The sequence below is a fragment of the Erpetoichthys calabaricus genome, chromosome 8, assembly GCF_900747795.2.
Source record: "Erpetoichthys calabaricus chromosome 8, fErpCal1.3, whole genome shotgun sequence".
Taxonomy (NCBI): domain Eukaryota; kingdom Metazoa; phylum Chordata; class Cladistia; order Polypteriformes; family Polypteridae; genus Erpetoichthys; species Erpetoichthys calabaricus.
In genome coordinates, this window is record NC_041401.2 from 66,133,246 (window position 1) to 66,156,955 (window position 23,710).

Genomic DNA, 23,710 nt, shown 5'->3' on the forward strand with positions numbered 1-23,710 from the left:
ATATATATATATATATATATATATATATATATATAGATATATATATAGATATATATATATATATATATATATATATATATATATAGATATATATATAGATATATATATATATATATATATAGATATATATATAGATAGATAGATAGATAGATAGATAGATAGATAGATAGATAGATAGATAGATATATATATATATATATATATATATATATATATATATATATATGTAAGCTTATAAGTACTGCCTTACTTCTCTTTAAGAAAGGAAGATGTAATGATACTTGATTTAAACGATTCCATGTCTTGGTGGGTTTGCGTAGCTTATTGTCAATATCTTTACACCTGTTTTTAAGACTTATTGACTGAAACGGGCTTTCACGAAAAAAGTTAGGGCTTTGCTACAGGATACACCCTCCACAAGTTAAGGAAGTAAAAATAAAAGTATATATTTCTGTTTTATTTAAACCTTTTAAGTTCGTATGCATAGCCCCATTTGGCTGTTTTAGTTTTTTTTTTCTTTTCTTTCTTCAGTAATATTTAATCTCCTTAAACAAAAAGAACATATGCATTTTACTTTTTTTGTATCTCTTTAGTAATATTTTAGTGTAAAAGGATAACCAGTATTTAAACCTTTTGTTACTTTATAAATTTATTTTACACAATGTTGAAAAATTAATAAGAAAGCTACATATTTTGGCAGCTGCTGCTTTAATTTTCAATGAAATGAAAAAAGCTCTCCAAGAGAAAACGTCAATGAAGAAGAAACAGTTGGCACTATCTAAAAAGGAGAAACCCTCATTTATAAAGGTTTGCTGCAGATGACTTAACTGAAAATAAATTAATAGTTCCTATGTGTATAATACATATTTATCTATTTTAGTTATGCCTTTATTCCAGCAACTTGCAACATCTGAGGTACAATTTGTTACATTACTTTTGTTTTTTTGCAGCACAGGCAGGTGAAGTGACTTCCTCAGGGTCACACATTGGTGTCAGTACCAGGATTTGAACTGACAAGCTCCGGGTTTGCTGAAATATTACTGAAGAAAGAAAAAAAACGAAAACTGGCAAATAGGGCTATGCATACAGATGTCCATCCATCCATTATCCAACCCGCTATATCCTAAATACAGGAGCCAATCCCTGCCAACACAGGGCACAAGGCAGGAAACAAACCCCGGGCAAGGTGCCAGCCCACCACAGGGCGCACACACACCCACACACCAGGGACAATTTAGAATCGCCAATGCACCTAACCTGCATGTCTTTGGACTGTGGGAGGAAACCGGAGTACCCGGAGGAAACCCAGACAGACACGGGGAGAACATTCAAACTCCACGCAGGGAAGCGAACCCGGGTCTCCTAACTGGCACCTTTCACTGCGGCACCATGCCGCCCGCATACAAACTTAAAAGGTTTAAATAAAAAAGAAATATATACCTTTATTTTTACTTCCTTAACTTGTGGAGGGTGTATCCTGTAGCAAAGCCCTAAGTTTTTTCATGAAAGCCCCTTTCAGTCAATAAGCCTTAAAAACAGGTGTAAAGCTAAACTTGCAGCACCACTATTCAATTACACTTGCCTAACGCCTCTCTTAAGGGGACATACTGTGGCATCTGGGCATCAGTCAAAGCACCAATCACAGGCCCGATTAGAAAGCGGGAAGCTGTGATTTGTCGTCTCCCTCCCATGTAACAATCACAGCCCGTGTTACAACGCACTATGTATGTATGTATACAGTGATCCCTCGCTATATCGCGCTTCGCCTTTCGCGGCTTCACTCCATCGCGGATTTTATATGTAAGCATATTTAAATATATATCGCGGATTTTTCGCTGCTTCGCGGGTTTCTACGGACAATGGGTCTTTTAATTTCTGGCACATGCTTCCTCAGTTGGTTTGCCCAGTTGATTTCATACAAGGGACGCTATTGGCAGATGGCTGAGAAACTACCCAACTTACTTTCTCTCTCTCTCTCTCTCTCTTGCGCTGACGTAGGGGGGTGTGAGCAGGGGGGCTGTGTGCAGCTGCTTCCTGAAGGACATGCTGCACAGTGCTTCGCATACTTAAAAGCTCAAAGGGCACGTATTGATTTTTGACTTTGTTTTTCTGTGGCTCTCTCTCTGTCTCTTCCTGCTCCTGACAGAGGGGGTGTGAGCTGCCGCCTTCAACAGCTTTGTACCGGCGGTGCTTCGCATACTTAAAAGCCAAAAAGCCCTATTGATTTTTTTTTTTGACTGCTTGCTTTGCACTCCTTTGAAAAGGAAGATATGTTTGCATTCTTTTAATTGTGAGACAGAACTGTCATTTCTGTCTTGTCATGGAGCACAGTTTAAACTTTTGAAAAAGAGACAAATGTTTGTTTGCAGTGTTTGAATAACGTTCCTGTCTCTCTACAACCTCCTGTGTTTCTGCGCAAATCTGTGACCCAAGCATGACATTCTAAAAATAACCATATAAACATATGGTTTCTACTTCGCGGATTTTCCTATTTCGCGGGTGGCTCTGGAACGCAACCCCCGCGATGGAGGAGGGATTACTGTATATGTATATATGAAGAGGATGGATGGATGTATATGCGTGTGTTTATGTATATGTGTATATGTATGTGTATATATATGTTGATATGTGTATATATATATATATATGTATATATAACCTGTTTAACACACTACTTCTCCGACGCGAAGCACGGGTATTTTGCAATATATATATATATATATATATATATATATATATATATGTATATGTATGTGTGTGTGTGAATGTATGTATGTCTTTATTTATATATATATATATGTATATATATATATGTGTATATATATGTAGATGTGTAAATTTGTATATGTATATGTGGATGTGTATATGTATGTATATACATATGTATATGTAGATATGTGTATATGTAGATATGTATATATATATGTATATGTATATATATGTTTACATAACCTCTTTAACACACTACTTCTCCGCTGCGAAGCGCGGGTATTTTGCTAGTATATATATATATATATATATATATATATATATATATATATATATATATATATATATATATATATAGTTAGGTCCATAAATATTTGGACAGAGACAACTTTTTTCTAATTTTGGTTCTGTACATTACCACAATGAATTTTAAATGAAACACCTCAGATGCAGTTGAAGTGCAGACTTTCAGCTTTAATTCAGTGGGGTGAACAAAACGATTGCATAAAAATATGAGGCAACTAAAGCATTTTTTTAACACAATCCCTTCATTTCAGGGGCTCAAAAGTAATTGGACAATTAACTCAAAGGCTATTTCATGGGCAAGTCTGTCATTATGTCATTATCAATTAAGCAGATAAAAGGCCTGGAGTTGATTTGAGGTGTGGTGCTTGCATGTGGAAGATTTTGCTGTGAACAGACAACATGCGGTCAAAGGAGCTCTCCATGCAGGTGAAAGAAGCCATCCTTAAGCTGCAAAAACAGAAAAAACCCATCCGAGAAATTGCTACAATATTACGAGTGGCAAAATCTACAGTTTGGTACATCCTGAGAAAGAAAGCAAGCACTGGTGAACTCAGCAACGCAAAAAGACCTGGACGTCCACGGGAGACAGCAGTAGTGGATGATCGCAGAATCATTTCCATGGTGAAGAGAAACCCCTTCACAACAGCCAACCAAGTGAACAACACTCTCCAGGGGGTAGGCGTATCGATATCCAAGTCTACCATAAAGAGAAGACTGCATGAAAGTAAACACAAAGGGTGCACTGCAAGGTGCAAGCCACTCATAAGCCTCAAGAATAGAAAGGCTAGACTGGACTTTGTTAAAGAACTTCTAAAAAAGCCAGCAGAGTTCTGGAAAAACATTCTTTGGACAGATGAAACCAAGATCAACCTCTACCAGAATGATGGCAAGAAAAATGTATGGAGAAAGCGTGGAACAGCTCATTATCCAAAGCATACCACATCATCTGTAAAACACAGTGGAGGCAGTGTGATGGCTTGGGCATGCATGGCTGCCAGTGGCACTGGGGCACTAGTGTTTATTGATGATGTGTCACAGGACAGAAGCTGCCGAATGAATTCTGAGGTGTTCAGAGACATACTGTCTGCTCAAATCCAGCTAAATGCAGTCAAATTGATTGGGTGGCTTTTCGGGATACAGATGGACAATGACCCAAAACATACAGCCAAAGCAACCCAGGAGTTTATTAATTAAAGCAAAGAAGTGGAAAATTCTTGAATGGCCAAGTCAGTCACCTGATCTTAACCCAATTGAGCATGCATTTCACTTGTTGAAGACTAAACTTCGGACTGAAAGGCCCACAAACAAACAGCAACTGAAAGCCGCTGCAGTAAAGGCCTGGTAGAGCATTAAAAAGGAGGAAACCCAGCATCTGGTGATGTCCATGAGTTCAAGACTTCAGGCTGTCATTGCCAGCAAAGGGTTTTCAACCAAGTATTAGAAATGAACATTTTATTTCCAGTTATTTAATTTGTCCAATTACTTTTGAGACCCTGAAATGAAGGGATTGTGTTAAAAAAATGCTTTAGTTGCCTCACATTTTTATGCAATCGTTTTGTTCACCCCACTGAATTAAAGCTGAAAGTCTGCACTTCAACTGCATCTGAGTTGTTTCATTTAAAATTCATTGTGGTAATGTACAGAACAAAAATTAGAAAAAGTTGTCTCTGTCCAAATATTTATGGACCTAACTGTATATTATATATACTAGACAAAAAGCCCGTTTCGACAATGTAAGATGAAACGGGCACAAGTTTGTGTCAGCAGTGTATGAAGAACAAATGATAAGTAAGAAATAAATAAGAAAGTGATGTAATAAATGATCATTAACTACGAGGTTTGGGATATGTATGACTTTATCACGGCAAAAAATACTGTACACTTGAAAAAGACATTCTATCTATGACAACGTTTTTTGTTTGTATACTGGAGGCCTGTCAATATGCAACTAAAGTTGTAAAATCTCTCTGTAGACTAAATTTTTTGTGAAGACACTCTCACTGTTTGGTAGTAATTTCCCTTGATGTGGCCCATCTTTAACTTGCACCTTCACATCACTCGCCCACTGAAAGTACTTAATATGTTCTTACTTATTATTTTGAGTGTGAGGGTTGGCTGTGATCGGGGCTAATATCCTATGCCTGGGTGGAAGGATTTGGGATTTCAGAATAATAATCCCGAAATGCGTAGGCTAAATCCACTGCCTGCCGTGATAAAGCAAATTTTCTATTTAGAGGCATTTGTATAAATTGGAAGTGAGACGAACTTTGAAATGTTAAAGTCATGAATGTACCTGTTGAAGACAGTTGTATAATGCGTAGGCTAAATCTGCCGCCTGCCGCGATGTTGGAGTTGGATTTCGGTCTCGGAAGGTTTTTTGGGCAGCGGCACAGAAGGCGACTGCGCATTCAGCTTCGGACTGACGTCAGTGAGTGCGCAGAAGGCGACTGCGCATTCGGCTTTGGACGGACGTGAGTGAGGAGGCAGGCGAATTATGTATTAAGATTATATATATATATATATATATACACACACACACACATACATACATACACGGGGGCTTCGCTCACCAAGCCCTTAAACCCCCCAAACCCCATTGTGAAGAGGGGGGGCTGAACGCACCCAAAGGAGACACGGCTGATCCTCCAACACCCCCTCTTAAACAGTGATACAATGGGAAACAAAGTTTTTTTTAACCTCCTCTTTGCTCAATCAGCTGCTGGCTTGCTGCTGTTGCCATGCCGTGTGATCTGCACTTCGCTCACCTACCCCTTCCCCCCCCACCAGTGCTGCCCGCATTTGTGAAGTGGGGGGCTGAACGCAGCCACTCCTCCAAAACCCTTCTTAAATGGTGAAACAATGGGAAACAAATAAAAGTTGGTTTTTTTTACCTCCTCTTTGCTCAATCAAATGCTATCTTGCTGCTGCTGCAGTGCTACATGATCTGCATTTCATGCGGCACTTTGATCGTTTAAAAGCCTGTACAGCATCTGTCCTTTTGTCTCACTGCCTTGTCTCTCTTGTCCCCCAGACATCCTCAAACACTATAAGATCTCTTTTCACTGTCCGTTACTTCACCAAGTAATATTTTCTGTTTGTTTGCACTAATGCAATCTTTACTCTCATTTTTTTTGAGGCTCTTGAATTTTCCTACTTCCATTATCTCTAAACTGCTCTACATGTGTGACTTGCTTCCAAAGGTTGCAAGTATGATGTGACTGGTCCGTCTCGCGGGACGTGAAAGTGTCTATATCTCCTCCAAAGATCTCGTCTTATTGCAAGATTTTTTTTATAAAAGATATATATACATATACACACACACATATATATTATATATATATATATATATATATATATATAAAAAACAATGTTCATACAAACAATGTAGCTTAAAGTACTTTATAAGATGTCAAAAAAAAATTACAGGAAAAGAACAAGTAAGATTAGGCAATATTAATAAATAATAATGAAAAACAAATCTATACAATCTTATAAAACATAACTAGTAGAAGAGTAGTGTCCTTACACACAATATCATGATAAAAGTCTCTGAAAGTGAGTAATAGGGTCTGATGGCCAGGAGGACAGAGAAAAAACACCAGTTAAGCTGGAGAAGAATAAAAAAATCTGCTGGGTTCCAAGCCCAAAAAAGACTGCCCAGCCCCCACTGGGCATTCTACCTAACATTAATGTTCTTAAGTCATTCCTCTTTGCTTCCAGAAAAAAAAAAAATACTGAAATGATTTTAACATAAGGCTGCAACATAAGAAAATGTGCAAAAAGTGAAGGAGTCTGAATACTTTCTAAATCCACTGTATATGCCACATGTACAGTACATCTTTTATTTAAAATGTTTTGTGAACATGTTTTATTTACCAAAATTCACCACAATTTTATTGAGGAAAATGTCTGAAATAGTGCTGGCCGGTATACCGGTTCATACCGAAAACCGTTTTTAATTTTTTTTTATGATTTGGATTTTTCTTATACCGCAACACCGGTTTAAATTGCCTAAACGACGTTCGGAACGTGGCGCAGCGGGAAACTGTTCAAGTGGGGACCTTTTTCACTGCTACACCGCTAAACACAGATTTGTGCACTAGGGCTCTTTTTCACTGCTATACCACCAAATAGGTAGCGGTAGCATAGGTATTGTGCGGTGAAAATGGACAGAGAACATTCCGAAACTGATTCCGACGATAAAGTTGAACATGATGAACAGAAGAACTTTTGCCGAAAAAAAGGAGTCACGTCCGTTGCCTGGAGATACTTTAGTTTTAAAAGGTCAGATGTGTAAATACTGTTTCTATACTACTGGATAATACTGCAAGCCAAGTTGTACTTGTTTTATTTTTTTTCAATACAGTGTAATGTACCTGGGTACTGTGTAATAGTGTGACGACATGTTGACTTTATTCTCGACATTTCCACTTTAATCTTGACGCTTATGACGAGAATAAAGTCGACATGTTGACTTTATTCTCGACATTTCTACTTTATTCTCGACGTTTATGTCAAGATTGAAGTTGACATGTTGACTTTATTCTCGTAATTTGTCATTAAAGTAGAACATCGTAAACTAAACTTCATCATAAAATGAATATTTAATTTACTAGATTTTCTCAAACCCCGTCATAAGTTATATAGCACATTAAATGCTTTGTGTTAAGTGATTCTTAAACTGACTTCTTCTTGCACTAAGAGGAGGCGCCGGCAGCGATCGCCGCACAGAATACATTCACTTCATGATCTTCCTGCTCTCTGAACATTTAGAATGCTAAGATAAATACTTAATATAATTTTCATTGTGAAATGCATTAAAGCATGCATTAATCATATGGGGGCATGGCGGCGTGCCTGCCTTGCAGTTGCATGTTTTTCTGGTGGGTTTACTCGGCGTACTTCAGTTTCCTTTCAAAGTCATGTAGGATGTGGGGTTTTGTTGTGCTATATTATCCCTGCTAGTGTATGTTTTGCTTGTATTCATCCTGCGATGTGCTGGCGACTCGTTCAGAGATGGGCGCAACTCTGAATGGATGGCATAATTAAACATGTATAACGAAGATATTTTTAAAGTTCTGAACACTCCGTGGGCTAAGTTTATAACTAGTTTTAATTTCACAAAGACGTTTATCGTGTGGGGATTGGTTATGTGGTGAAAGAAAAAGGAAGGATAGGAACTGGGGTTTTGGTACGTCAGATAGAGACAGCATGCATGCAATAAAGATAGCCCGCTCAGAAGAACATGCATTGAATTCTGTGTTCGTGTCTCCGACCACCAGATCACAAACCCAACTTTTACACAATATTTAAGTTAAACCTGTGCGATAGCTATTCATACATCCAGTTTTTTGGAGCCTCGTCACACCTGCCATAAAGTTCGCTACACTGAACATACACCTGGGGACCCCTTACTGCGAGGGAGCAGCACTACCGCCTCACTACCGTGCATGTGTAATACCTGCTTTAATGCATTTCATCATGAAAATGATACCAAGTATTTATCTTAGCATTCTAAATTTTCAGAAAGCAGGAATATCATGAAGTGAATGGATTCTGTATGGTAATCGCTGTCTTCTCTTAGTGAGGAGGAAGTCAGTTTAAGAAGCGTAGTGATTAACCACTGGGTCGGGGAACGTAACAAAGCATTTAATGTGCTGCATTAATTTATGACGGGGTAAATTAAGTAATTGATTAAACATTGATTTTAGGAAGAAGTTTAGTTTACGACATTCTACTTTAATTATGAAGTAAACTATGAGAATAAAGTGGAAATGTCGACTTTAATCTCAACATAAACAGCGAGAATAAAGTGGAAATGTCGACTTTAATCTCGACATAAATGGCGAGAATAAAGTGGAAATGTTGACTTTGTTCTCGACATATAGTTTGTTTTTTTCTTCCCAGTATAGCTTAGCTTGAAGCAAGGTCCATATTAATGCAGTTTGCCTAAATGATGGTTCAGTTGGTAAAGATGTCATCACCAAGTTGCACTTGTTTTATTTTATTTTAATTTGGTGAATACTGTGTAATGCACCTGGGCTTGAAGTCTTGAAGTAATAGTGCAACAATCAGTAATAATACTATTATTTATTTTATTGTTATTATTTATTAGTTTAAATATTATGCAGTTTAATGATGATAAAGTTGTTTAAAAAGTCACTTTAACGTGTCAGTGGACAGAGATTGTTAACATTAACAGAAAGTGTAGTTGGTTTACAAAAAATATTTACTATTTATTCCTTTTCTAAGACATATTCGGTGCAATACAATTTTTGACAAGCACTTCTGGGTATTTTACTAAGTGTAAATGCCTCTTTGTATGGTTGAAAATATGTTGTCAAAATTATAGTTTGTTTTTGCAAAATTTGTTCAATTAAAAGGTTCTATATTTTGACTGCATCTGTCATGCAATGTGATACCTTCTCCATTAGTGCCACCCCCTTGAAAACTATCACTTTATGGGGCAATGCAAAACTGTATTAATACTTGTGTGCACATTAAAATGTTTTTTTTTTGTACAGTGTACAATACTCTTGACAGTGGAATAGGTTATTCTTAGCCAGTAATTGCAGTGGAAAATGTGGTTAACATCCACTCATGCATGGGGAAAGAAATACCGTTGAATACCGTGAAACCGGGATAATTTAGAAAAATACTGTGATATAGAATTTTGGTCATACCGCCCACCCCTAGTCTGAAATTTAAAAAGAAAACTTACCGTAGATACTTGCGTATTAGTCGATCTCGCAGAGAAGTCGAGTGTATTGTTTAAGCCGAAAATTACGAAATTTGTTATGACCCTCGTATAAGTCAAGGGTAAAACTTGACAATTGGATCCAGCAGACCCCCGTGACCCTATGTTCAGATTCAGCAGGTTGGAAAATGGACGGATGGATAAAACTTGACAGCTATCACAGATAGAGGGCGGCAATCAGCTGTTAATGGCGACAAAACTCACTGTCACATCACAGGCATTCCCTCTGTGCTTGGAGAAATGCTAGACTCGTTGACTCGGCAACTAATCCTTGCGTGTGCATAAGTTGCGAAATGTAAACAAAGGCAAGATGGCGTCGATATGTCACAAGGGAGAGAAGCGAGTACAGAAAAGAAAACACTCGGCAGACAATGTTTTGCACATTATCGCTGAGTCGAACTCTGATTTTTCAGAATCGGATTTTATTGACAGTGATCAGGAATCGAGCAAGAGAGTGAGAAGCCGGCATCAGCTGATCGGACACCAGCCAATGCCGCGCCAGCTGATCGGCTGCCAGCTGAACGCATTCGCGCAGTCGATGCAGCTACGGCAAGGTTCGCGTGGGAGGAATACCCAGACATTGATCCGTGGAAGCCGAACTGGCTACTGGACTTCACAAGACAGCATGGCTTGCTGTTGGACACGACAGATCACCCGCTGCTGGACTACTTCTGGCTGCTCTCTCCTGATGCTGCTTTTCAGCTACTGTCAGACGAGACAAACAGGTAGGCAGAGAAATTTTTTGAACCGCGGGCTGCGCTTGCATCGCATTGATAGCGTGCGTTGCCTTGGTTCTTTTGATTCCAAATCTGGTTGCACGTGGCAGCTAATGGTATGTTTGTTATGCAAAACCTGCAAAAGCTAATGCTCAAATTCAAGTATTTCACAGTTTAAAGAATTATTTAATGAAATTAGAAAAAAACTAGCTAATTAGCAATAGTATTGCTGGCTTATACTTATTTCAAAGACCATGGGAAACGGCAGATGACCGGTGACTAAACACTGTGAAGCGTTGAGTGTACAATGTCATTACCCAAATTCTATGGACAATTGTGTTGCCCCACGGATAAGTCGATTCTGTTTTTTTTGAATGAATTTTAAGGCATAAATTTTTCGACTCATACGCGAGTATCTACGGTACACACATTGAGATATTACACATAAAAATATACAGATAATATTTGTAAAATTTGCACAAACAAAGTATTCAGTGTTCAATCTTCAAATTAATATGGTCATAAACATTTATCTTAATTAAATACAGGAAGCCATAGCGGTCCAGAATATATGACCCCCACCTACTGTAATTGTGTGGGAGAAAATTACTTGGAGGATAGCTCAAGGTATGATGAATAGCATATATGTATTCTGCTTTTCTCCTCAGAAGTATTTAGAATGACCAACAATAGCCACTTACTGCACTTTATCCTGGGGATTGGGCTTTCGACGACCACTCTGCACCTGTGCTGGATCCAAGAGAGAATGTTCCCAAATAGAATTTGCTCCATTGCTGGCCAGTGTTTGCACCATCTGGCAGAAAAGAAGATTTTACTTAACATAATATTAAAACTCTGGAGGTTAAACTTACTACAATGCAAAAAAAAAAAAAAACACAAAGGCAAATGACTAAACATCAACCTCATCCTGGAGCGTTTTAGCTCCTTTCACATGAGCATTTCCACCTGAGTTAAAGACTTTTCAGCAAGTACTAAAAGGTTGGAAGCAAGTTAATGAACTGAAATAACAAAAGTGCAATCTGGGGAAGATTCATTTTATTTGTCTTTATGTATTTTTTGTTATTGTGCAGTTTAATTCTAATCTCTATGATCACACATGTAAATTAAGCAATACAAAGATTCAAGATTGCAGTGAGCACCTCTGTGTCTAACTATAGTGGGAAAATATTTTTATTGAAGTGTACATCTAAATCTGTGTCTTGAATCCACTAAAAAAGTATTGATATTTAAAAAAATGCAAGGGTAAAAATGAAAAGAACAAAAATCTGCAGAATGTAAAGAATACAGACAACTTCATAAATGTTTAATTTTCTAATGCATTTATAAAATATAAATCTTTTACATGTAATAACACTTGACAATTCACTCTGGAAGAAAATAAAATGAAACTATAAATAGAATGTACAGTAATTTGCATTTGTGAAATGTACATTTATTGGTTACTGAATTATAGCATTAACTGGAGTAGTGCTAATGTATTCAGAGTATCCTCTGTGGACTTCTTCAAAAATTGTGTTCTCCCAGGCTAATTTCAAATCATTTTAAATTCTTCCAAAATACGGTTTTTGTAATCATATGTAAAAATGAAAGAAGCAATTGTGTTAACTGAGTCATCAAATTTTCGGCCATGTAAATACAAGTTCCCTTTAACTGTTTTCCATTTTGGTAATATTGGAAAATGTAATGAGTCTGATGTGCACTTTTTATCCTATTTTCTAAATTACAGTGGTCAAGTTAAGATAACTGAAAATGGGATCTAGGACAGCAATAAATGATAAGACCATAAAAAGGCCGAACAAAAAGGGAACAATTCAAGCCTAAGGCGCTAAAGTAACGAAAAAAGCACTAGCCAATGCAAATGATCTTATTCAGTAATTTTACAAAAGGTAACACTGATATGTCCTTCATCATTATAACAGGCAGTTTAGTTTATTTAATAATTTCATTCCAGCAGTTTTTTTCCCCCATAATCATGAGTCTGTTGTAGGAAACAGCTTCCAATTTTTCATCTGAAACACATGCTTTCCACCAATATCTTGTGAAAATTTTATTTAAATATTTTCTGAAAAATTAAAAATCTTTTATACTAATTTTTAAAGCCAGCAACCCCTATGTCATCAAGAGTAGCTAAAAAAAAATCAGCTTTCTACATTCATTAATAGTTAAACCTAATAACTGATTTCAAGGCCATGTTTTCATCATTAAATTCTCTTATTCACCCATACTATTTCCAAATTTCGCATATTTTTATATACCTGAAGCAATGAGGGTGGCCAGCCACTGTGTCGAAGATGCTTAACAATAGAGATGTGGCGTCCAAGACTTCTGTGCACAGAGCAGCATTCATCACATATTAGCACTCCACGGTTAATAGAAGCCCAACCAGGGTCTGTAAAATACGAAGGCAAATTAGTGCGTTAGTATCTTGGTGCTTTAAGATTAAAAAAACTAGACCACAGTCAAGTCTTATGATCATGTCTTCATTCTTCTAGCCCTCAAATAACACCTGTACCTCACAGCTAAAAAGAACTCAGCTTCCATTAGTCTGTGTCACAACAGTGCCTTGGGGACTTAACAAGCTAGTTTTCCAACCTTTCTTCACATAGGTTTGTGGCCCTGGCAGCAATTTAGACCAACCAGATGCTACCCAACTCCCCCCCTTGTCTTTTTACTGCAGCTGTTTCACAAGCAAATAACAGGAAATTAATGACATCCACAGGGGACAATTGTCCAACATTGTTAAAGTAACTGCCAAAGTAATATGGCAAGCCCCTGTAATTTTTATACACTTATCTGATCCCCTTATATTAGACTAGAAGCAAATTAAAAGCACTAAAAACAAAAGAAATGTTTATTTAATTAGACAGAATTTAGCTGTGCTTTTCCTACAGAACATTTTGTTCAAGCATCAGCTCTTCCTATACTGTTATGTAAAAGCTAAAAAAATTACAGATCTTAAATGGAATTTTGAAGCAAATCAACAAAAGCAGCATACAAACTGAAGCATGTATTCAGATTATTTTAAGTCACATACTATACTTTTTAAAATGCAGAGACAAAAAAACTCATACATTTCAGCTACTGAAAAAGATTAATACTGTTCTTTGAGTCTTTGAGTTAAGTTTTTGGGAAATTAAAAAAAAATTAAAATAGTACAAAGAGTTATTAATCATGCAGAGAAGGTAGACCTAATTATTGTAATAAACATATTACAATAAAACAGAAGAATAAACAAGTACAGACACAGATGTGAATATTTTCAACTTTTTGTGTAAAGGAATCACAGATCAGCAATACCAGCAGTGAATTAAAGGGTTTAAAATGTGTGCAAAAATTCAGTATCAGTTTATTTATTTATGGTTTCTAGAAGAGAATAATCTATTTGTCTAATTGTTTAACCTCTTACAGCTTTATGGAGGTGAACTACTGTATAGAAATAATGGAGGTAGTTTATTAAATATGGTAAACAAATAAGTCAACTATATTTAAAAAATTACAACTATATTTAATAACAATGCACATTAGAAAAAAAAAAAATCTTTGAGCTGCCATATTTCCAGATGCAAAAAACATAAAACAGCTACAACTTCGAAGGACTGAAGACTGCCAGTAAAAACTTAAATAGCTAAGTACACAAAGAACAGCACAATATAGTTCACTAGCCAACCCGCGGCGTAACATACGCCGCATAATCATGCTGCTTCTTTAATGATTTTTAAGCACAGGGAAAAAAATTAACTTTTCTATATATAATCCACCAAGTTACCCGACCATGGTTGTAGCCCGGGGGGGAAGGGGTTCGAGAGGGGATTGAGGTGTGTACAAAGGGCAGGGACGTAATCAGTGTGAGCGTATGACCCGCACTTACTGGGTATTCCTTGTTCGTGGGGAACAATTGCAAGTCCCGGTCTCCAGCACGAATGGGGTTCAATGGCAAACCTACGTCTCTCGTGCCAAGTAGACACACGTTGATCCATTCAGTGTAGCGCGCGTGCAGTACGGGACATCCAAGGGCATCACAGACCTGTTAATGCTCAGTCTCACTCATAATTATTTATTGAATGCTAAACACTTCCGGAAAGACACAGTTGTCTAAAAGGGGTTGGTGTGAGGATACAACAGTAAGTGAATGAAAAGATGGAACTCTGGAGAGAGCAAAATACAACACAATAGCGAACCCGCGGCGTAACATACGCCCCATAATTATTTATTGATGGCTGAACACTTCTGGAAAGACACAGTTGTCTAAAAGGGGTGGGTTTGGGGATACAACAGAAAGTGAATGAAAAGATGGAACTCTGGAGACAGCAAGATACAATTGTTCGTGACTGAAGACTGGTTTTGGCAGATACAGGCATATCTTTTTGAAAGTTTGGCCCTGTGCCTTATTAATTGTCATCGCAAATGCCAATCTAACAGGAAATTGTCTTCGGGTAAAAGAAAAAGGCAAATTTGAATCTGATGGGGTCAGGCATATCCGGGGAATAAGGACAGTTTGTGAGGTAGCAGCTGTGATAGTTTTACACTCCAGTACATTGCAGTGAATGCTGGTAACAGACAGTCTAGTGCCATTACAAAGACCTTTTGCAGGTAGGAGGTTTCTGAGAAGCATGATGACGGATACAATTTTAATTCTGAGTTTATGCGGAGGCATGCCAGTAGGAGTAAGACTATTAAGAAATTCCTCGGGGAATGAAAGTTGATCTGCAGGATCATCTGTGACGATGGAGTCCACGCTCGTGAAAGTCACCTCGTCGGTAGGGATAAGTTTCAGCAATTGGTCATTAAGGAATAGCGAGTGTTCATTGGTGACGCTTAATATAGCTTGTGTGCAGAGTTGTTCCAGAGTGACAGTTGAGAAGTCGATGTCGCCATACAGTTGTTGAACGGGATCAGAAATTAAAGGAAAACAATGTGAAGGCAATATCACAGGTGTTCCGTTTATCCCGTCTCCAACATCGAGGAGCCATGTGGTGAGGAAGGTTTGATGTTACATGTGGAAGTAGTATTCAGCTTCAACGGTATTTTAAAAACATTTATTATTATTTGTTTGGTTATAAATTGATCTATTTGTATGGAATGATTACAATAAAAATTAATTAAAAAAAAAAATAAATAAAAACAGAATGGGCAGTTTGTCCACCCGGTAATAATGTTGCAGCTATTCCTGTAGATGCTACGGTTGTAGGAATGTCTCCCCTAGCTCTGATGGTATGAATCAGGGTTTTGTACACAAAGGTTTTTCCTGTTCCTGCAGGACCATCTAAGAAGCAGCATTGGGGATGGGAATTGCTATATGCAGCGTGTAAAACAGTATCAACAGCGTGTTTCTGTTCTGTGTTGAGTTTGTCGTAGTGTTCTATAGCGTGTGAGTGTTCAGCCTGAGCGTCGAAGGTGGGAGATGAATAACACAGAGGAGGAATGTCAGTGGGGGGTAGGTGTAATTTGTGCAGGTTGAGGCCATGTGGTTGCAGCATGTCATTAATGTCAGCGAGAGCATACATGCAAGCAGTGGTTGTGGAATATTTTGTGAGAAAGTCTTTGGAAAAAGAGAGTTAATGCGTGTCCCAAAGGTGTGGAACGTTGTGTGGTTCGCTGAAGACAGATGAAAACGAACATTTCTCGCAAGAATCGTGGCATTCGTATCTGGGATGCCTCTGAAAGATTATCATGCCATATCTTGTCGTCTTTAAGAAGACCTAATTCTTGGCAAGCTTCTTTGAAAGTGTCACATTCGACACCATTGACTGTTCATAGATGGTGAAAACTTGTGACACCCACAGAACGGGTAAGGAGAAGTCTGAGGTAATAATGTTCGATGTCGTTAATGGCAACAACAGGCATTCTACCGATCACTTTTGTGCCTCCTCTGATTCTCTTTTTCCATTTTCCAGAGGATTTTTGAAATGTGTAATGTTGTGGAACATCAGTGTAATGTAACTCTACAGCTTCAGGATCTGTTTTGTTGAGTTCAAACCATGCTAACAGCATAGTGATTTCCGGCCAAGCAGGATTGCAGGTGAAGGTTAAGAATAAGTGAGGCTTTCCACATTTGCGGACAATTGCCATCGAGTCTTGGTAGTTCTGTTGCATGTACCTTGGACTGCCTTGAAAGGTAGAGGGAAGAATGATCAATTGTCCAGGGCTGAGGTCATGGTGATGTGCTTTCGCAATGACAGCATCCATAAGTCCCCTGTATTGCTCTACACGCAAATCTTGTTGATGTGACCGAAGGTAATGTAAACGCGCACCTTCTGTTCTGACATATGCATCGACGATGTATTGCTGGAAGAGTTTGCCACTGGAATGCAAGACGCTAAATGAAGATCTCATGGCAAGCCTGAAAGCATAAAATTGGAGCTGTGTGACTCGCGTTCTTTTCGCGGTTCGCTTTTCCTCAACATGGGTCAATTGTATGTGCCAGCCTGGATCTCCGTAAGGGAACAGCAGTGGATAAACCATGGGGTCACAGTTCATATTGAGAACAGAGATACACTTGCAAGCATCTCCCCTTGGATATATGCAAATGTTGCGTTGTGCAATAGGTTCCCCGTCTTCACCTACAAAGATAGCAGCGACATCAGTTTGACAGGACGGGGCATTATACCTTCTCATATCCAGACTTGGATTTTCCACGAACACCATTCGTACAGCAGTAACAGGGTTACTGTGAGTGATAATGTCATGTATCTGCATGTAAGACCTTGCGAAGGGATTAACCTGTCGAATCATGTTGTCTAGTTGAAGCAACAAAATGTCATTGCAAGCGCTATTACATTCCTTTTGTAAATGTTGACTGGTAGCCTCAGCAGAATCGAAGATATATAGCTGACCGTATTGTGGTGACTTGTCAGGATTGGTATATAAAGGAGAGACCTGGTGATAAATTTGACTGGGGATTCTGAAAGCATACGGTCCTTGTCCAGATGGTTGAGCGATGTGTGCACCCACTGACGCGAAAGCTAAAGCAGAGTTGTATTCCCTGATATGATCACAGTAATTTCGGGACAGCGGGTTCTTGCCAGTCAAGAGGTCTTCTAAAAAAAGAGGGGGTTTGGATAGCGGTGGCAAAGACACCTTTTCGGCATGACAACACTTAGTGTAATGTCCGGATTTGTTGACCTCTGCTGGCCAATGAAGAGCATTGCAAGAAGCACATAGTGCGGTAGGTAGGCCAATGTTATGTTCTTGGACGTGAATGGCGGTACCTTCTTGAAAAGCTGCAGAAAACTGAATGCGATGTTTGTGCATGAACGATTTAGTGCTGTGTTTACACTGAAGGGAATTGGAATGAGTTGTTTCGAAGCATTGCTGGCAATGTTCACATTGCATAATTCGTTCAGTGGAGTGTGTTTTTAAATGCATGTTGAGATATCTCTGCACTCGGAACGTTTTTGAACAAATGGTGCATTGAAAGATCTGTTTGGAATGCGTTTGTTCAATGGAGTGTGTGTTTAAATGTGCTTTGAGATATTTCTGGTGCGTGAAGGTTTTGGAGCAGTGTTGACACTGAAAAGAATTCATCAGGGAATGTGTTTTGAGATGGTTAGTAAGGTATATGCGTGCGTGAAAGTGTTTGTCGCAAATTTTGCATACAAATGTTTGTGTTGAATGGATCTGCATATGATTGTCGAGATCCATGTCACCTGTGAAGTCCTCGTTATAAAATGTGCAATTGAAGGTGAGAGTGGAATGAGTTCGTAAGTGTTTCTTGAGAGCGCGAGTTGTTTTGAAGAATTGCTAGCAATGTTCACATTGCATCATTCGGTTAGTGTTGTGCTTTTTTAAATGTGCGTTCAGACATCTCTGCACTCGGAAGCTTTTGGAACAAAAGGTGCATTGAAAGTCCTGTGTGGAATGCGTGTGTTCAGGAGAGTGTGTCTTTAAATGTTTTTCAGGAAGAGGAGAGTGGGCAGGTGACGTCACATTAGTGTGGCGAGCAAGTGGGTGTGCACCCTGTGTGCACATACCGACAGCATCAAAAGATGTCACCAGAAGGTTATCACGTGTATATTTGAGAGGCATGAGAACCTCGTAATGCCCATGATCCAAAGGACCGCTAAAGAGTAGGGATATGGAGAGACGTTGGGCCGGATTGTAAACTCGAGGAAAGGCATGAAGACGTTCTTGGAAGTAAATGGTGATAGTAGCTGGAAGCATTTGGGACATTGCCACAATTTCTGCCTCGCCACCATAGACTCCGGAGGTATTCATGTAGTCAGCGTATTGTTGAGCAGACTGTATAACAATGCCTCTGTGACTAACAACAACGGACACCACGTCACCAAAGTTATCCCAACGTTGGCAAACAAAGCCAACAGCCATGTTGCGAAGTTTGAGAGCAACAGTTTTGTCAATGACATTTTCCAGAAAAACCTGACTGATGGAAACAAACAGTTACCTGATGCAGGAATTTGTGTAACATTGAAAGAGGTGTTGTTTCCATGAAATACATTTGAAGCGGTAGCCATGGAGGGCAAATGAACAGTTAACGTGGCTCACAGCTGGATTTGGACTGCAGCACAGACCAAAGCGAGTAAGTATGTGTTTGGTGAGCTGTTGGGGGCGGGCACACGAGTAAGTCGTGCCTCGAGAGCGAGGGTGGACATGGGAGGATGTTTCGAGTTGGCGGGCGGTGCTCTGAGGTGCGTTCCCTATCACGTGGGAGGAGGGTTAGAGTTTGTGGGCGGGGCTTCGTTGTTCCTTTCCAATGGTTTTCGATGGTGGACACGGTCGGGTGTCGTAACTGAAAAGAATAATGAAAAGTCAATGTGGCTCAGAGGTGCATGTGGACTGTAGCGCAGACGAAAGCGACTTACGGGGTGGTCGGTGAGTTGCTGCGTCTGGGCACATGAGCAGGCAGTGTGAATGCCTGGAGAGCGAGGGTGGACGCGGGCCGGGGAATAAGGAGTGTTGGTGGGCGGGGAAACGTTTTCCGTGTTCCTGCAGGACCATCTAAGAAGACGCATGTTTGTCGCGGATGCGAATTGCTGTATGCAGCACGTAAAACAGTTTGCGATGGTGCACGCAGTCGTGCGTTGTAACCGAAAAGTCAACGTGGCTCAGAGGTGCATATGGACTCTAGCACAGACTAACATAAATGACGGTGTGTTTTCTGAGTCGTCGCATCCGAGTTGGTGGGTGTGGCTCTGCAAGTTGTCGTCGTATCCAATGGTCATAGAGTTGGCTCCATCCTGCATGCGCCATGGGTGTCTTACTTTTCGGCAGCTTAGTGAATTATATATATATAGATACTTTTATATATTGGGAATAAAAAGGAACTAAGTAACTTTGTAAAAATAAATGCCATAATCCCTATACCATAATATCTATATTTAGTCGTTCATCATTTGAAAGGATCAAGTGGATACAGTACAGACAGACCATCTCTGAATATATTTATAGTTCAGTCCTGAAAGAGAGGATGAATCTCTCAATTACCAATTCATTGAATGAATCATTCAAACTGTTTCGTTGTACAGTGTACATTTAGAATTCTCGATTTTGTTGTTGAATAGAGCTCAAACAGAATTTTCGGTATGAGCACATTTTCTTCTAAGTAGGTTTAAAGAGGAAAAAAAACTTTATTAACCAGGGTGGCAGTAAGAATGAGAGCAAGAAAACTGCCATCTGTTGGTGTATTATCAAAGATTTTTGTAATATTATTTTGTAGTCATTAAAAATTGTTTAGACTTAATTAATGCCTGTAAAACACAGCAAGTGGTTAGAATAAGAAGTATTTAACTTGCTAATTTCAAATTGTAGCATTTTGTTTTTTGCCTTTTTAAAAAAATCTTCATTTTTATTTAATTTATTTAAAAAAAAAAAAAAAAACACGAGTCAACTGCTGGACTTGGAGTATGCAAGCCAGTCCTGTGATACAAAACTGGATTAATCTCTAGTATTTGTATTTGTTGCACTGTATTAATCCCAGAGGGTACAAACATCTTTAAAAACGTAATGAACAAATGTTCTGTTAGTTATGTAGACATTTTTCTAAACATCTGTGAGCACAAACACTACTCAGATTATCATATTGTGTAAGCCTTCCAATTTTGAGACTCATCTCTAAATATCTCAAAAATTAAAAATGGTAACTGGTAATAACACAAAACCTGCTACAACAAAATAGTGCAGCACATACTCAAAGTGAAATGACTAGAAGTGCAAAAATATGAAGTACACATGCATTTCCAAGTCATTTCAGTCTATCTGTACTCCTCACAAATACGCTTGGATGCATGTCAATTTGGGGGAGGGGGGTGGGGTGGGCTCTGAGGGAATGGAAGGAAACAAAAATGATTCCAGAAATTTCAGGCTCAATTAAAAACAGCTAAATCATGATGTAATAGTTCCTTTTACTCTGGAGTGAAGAAACAAACAATATGATAAAAAGAAAAAAATTAAAGGCATATTAAAACTGACAACCCGTATTCCCCTGCTTCATCCTGTGAAAAACTACTTTACACATTTGAGCTTACAAAACATGGATTTCTAATAAAATGTTGAACTAGAAAAAAGTGGATTTGAGAATGCTGTATTAAATCAGAGGGATCTATCTATTCCGTTAAATCACAAGGATCTATCTATTCTGAAATTTATGAATGCCTCAATATACTTCTACAGCTCCCTGAAAGGTGAGTTATACAGTTACACTGTTGTACAAAGGATTACAAATGTTATTAAAACATTACAACTGTACATGAAATATACCCAAGGACTTTGAAGGTAACACTATTTGACTAAAAGCAGGAGTAAAATGGCAAGAACAGACACATTTCATATCAGAACAATTGCTATAATTATGCTCCATGTAAAAGACCCTAAAGCAAAAACACAGAAAATCAGACAATTTTTCTCAGAAGGTGTTAATAATGGTTAAAATTGGTAATTGCAGACTTTCGTGGGGTAGATATTGGGTTTGAAGAACTTGAAATACTACTCAACAAAAAAATAGGATCAAAGACTAGGAATGAGTGAAACAATAACTTTCAGAAATTAGTTTTATTTATGCTGTCAAATAGAAGGAAACTAATTAATTCCTGTAAATTATATGAATTTCCGATTAAGAAGAACAACATGCAAAAAGAAAACACTAGTAGCCTGGGAACAAAAAACATACACTTCAGCTCAATGCTACAGTCAAGCGCTACTCAAAATATATTAATATACAGTACTGTGCAAAAGCTTTAGGCAGGTGTGAAAACATACTGTAAACAAAGAATGCTTTCAGAAATATAAATAATGATTGTTTATTGTTATCAATTTACAAAATGCAAAGTGAGCGAACAAAAGAAAAATCTAAATCAAATCAATACACTTGCACAAAGTCAGGGATTTTGTAGGATTATAATCAGGTGGATCAACCAATTATACCAAACAGGTGCTAATGATCATCAATGTCACACGTAGGTTGAAACACAGTCATTAACTGAAACAGAAACGGCTGTGTAGGAGGCTTAAAACTGGGTGAGGAACAGCCAAACTCTGCTACCAAGGTGAGGTTGTGGAAGACAGTTTCATGTCATGGCAAGATTGAGCACAGCAACAAGATACAAGGTAGTTATACTGCATCAGCAAGGTCTCTCCCAGACAAAGATGTCAAAGCAGACTGGGGTTTCAAGATGAGCTGTTCAAGCTCTTTTGAAGAAGCACAAGGAAACGGGCAACGTTGAGGATCGTAGACGCAGTGGTCGGCCAAGGAAACTTAGTGCAGCAGATGAAAGACACATCAAGCTTATTACCATTCGAAATCGGAAGATGTCCAGCAGTGCCATCAGCTCAGAACTGGCAGAAACCAGTGGGACTCGGGTACACCCATCTACTGTCCGGAGAAGTCTGGTCAGAAGTGGTCTTCATGGAAGAGTTGCAGCCAAAAAGCCATACCTCTGACGTGGAAACAAGGCCAAGCGACTCAAGGATGCACGAAAACATAGGAACTGGGGTGCAGAAAAATGACAGCTCTGGACTGACGAGTCAAAATTTGAAATGTTTGGCTGTAGCAGAAGACAGTTTGTTCATCGAAGGGCTGGAGAGCAGTACAATAATGAGTGTCTGCAGGCAACAGTGAAGCATGGTGGAGGTTCCTTGAACGTTTGGGGCTGCATTTCTGCAAATGGAGTTGGAGATTTGGTCAGGATTAATGGTGTTCTCAATGCTGAGAAATACAGGCAGATACTTCTCCATCAGGCAATACCATCAGGGAGGCGTATGATTGGCCCCAAATGTATTCTGCAGCAGGACAACGACCCCAAACATACAGCCAAAGTCATTAAGAACTATCTTCAGCGTAAAGAAGAACAAGAAGTCCTGGAAGTGATAGTATGGCCTCCACAGAGCCCTGATCTCAACATCATCGAGTGTGTCTGGGATTACATGAAGAGACAGAAGGATGTGAGGAAGCCTACATCCACAGAAGATGTTTGGAACAACCTACCAGCCGAGTTTCTTTAAAAACTGTGTGCAAGTGTACCTAGAAGAATTGATGCTGTTTTGAAGGCAAAGGGTGGTCACACCAAATATTGATTTGATTTAGATTTCTCTTTTGTTCATTCACTGCATTTTGTTGATTGATGAAAATAAATGATTAACACTTCCATTTTTGAAAGCATTCTTTGTTTACAGTATTTTTTCACACCTGCCTAAAACTTTTGCATAGTACTGTATATAATAGTAGCCGACGCCCGCCTTAGCATACGGCAGTGTAAGAATAGGAAGAGAAAACAGTGAGAAAGGAATTCAGAAATCAAGAAAAAATAAATACTTCTTGAAAGACGCAGTGTGCATGTAGAATTTCCGGCCAGGCAGGATTACATGTGAAAGTGATAAATAAATCAGGCTTTCCGAATTTACATACTATGGCCATGGCATCTTAATAGTTTTGTTGCATGTATCTTGGACTTCCTGGAAATGTGGACGGTAATATGATCATTTTGCCTACACATACGTTGTTATTTTCAGCGTTTGCTTGCAGCGCGTCTGATAGTTTCACGTGCAGATCTTGTTGATGTAATCTGAGATAGTTGAGACGCGCCCCCTCTATTTTAACATACGCATCTACAACGTACTGTTGGAATAGTTTGCCGCTGGAGTGCAAAATACTAAATGTATTCCTCATTGCTAATCTGTACGCATAAAATTGGCACTGAGTAAGCCTTATTCACTTGGCGGTTCTTTTATCGGGAACGTGTTGTAAATCTTT

The 23,710-nt window shown here is 38.7% G+C and overlaps 1 protein-coding gene across 4 annotated transcripts in view; it reads right to left on the bottom strand.

Moving 5' to 3' along the window:
- git1 (G protein-coupled receptor kinase interacting ArfGAP 1) overlaps window positions 1-23,710 on the bottom strand; it is a 121,751-nt gene that overhangs the window by 51,540 nt on the left and 46,501 nt on the right. For all 4 annotated transcript variants that reach the window (XM_051930845.1, XM_051930846.1, XM_051930847.1 and 1 more), the window contains 2 exons: window positions 12,765-12,898; window positions 11,190-11,302 (listed from right to left, as the gene is read on the bottom strand). In XM_051930845.1, the coding sequence (XP_051786805.1) occupies window positions 11,190-11,302; window positions 12,765-12,898 (247 nt within the window). The remainder of the gene's footprint in view (window positions 1-11,189; window positions 11,303-12,764; window positions 12,899-23,710) is intronic.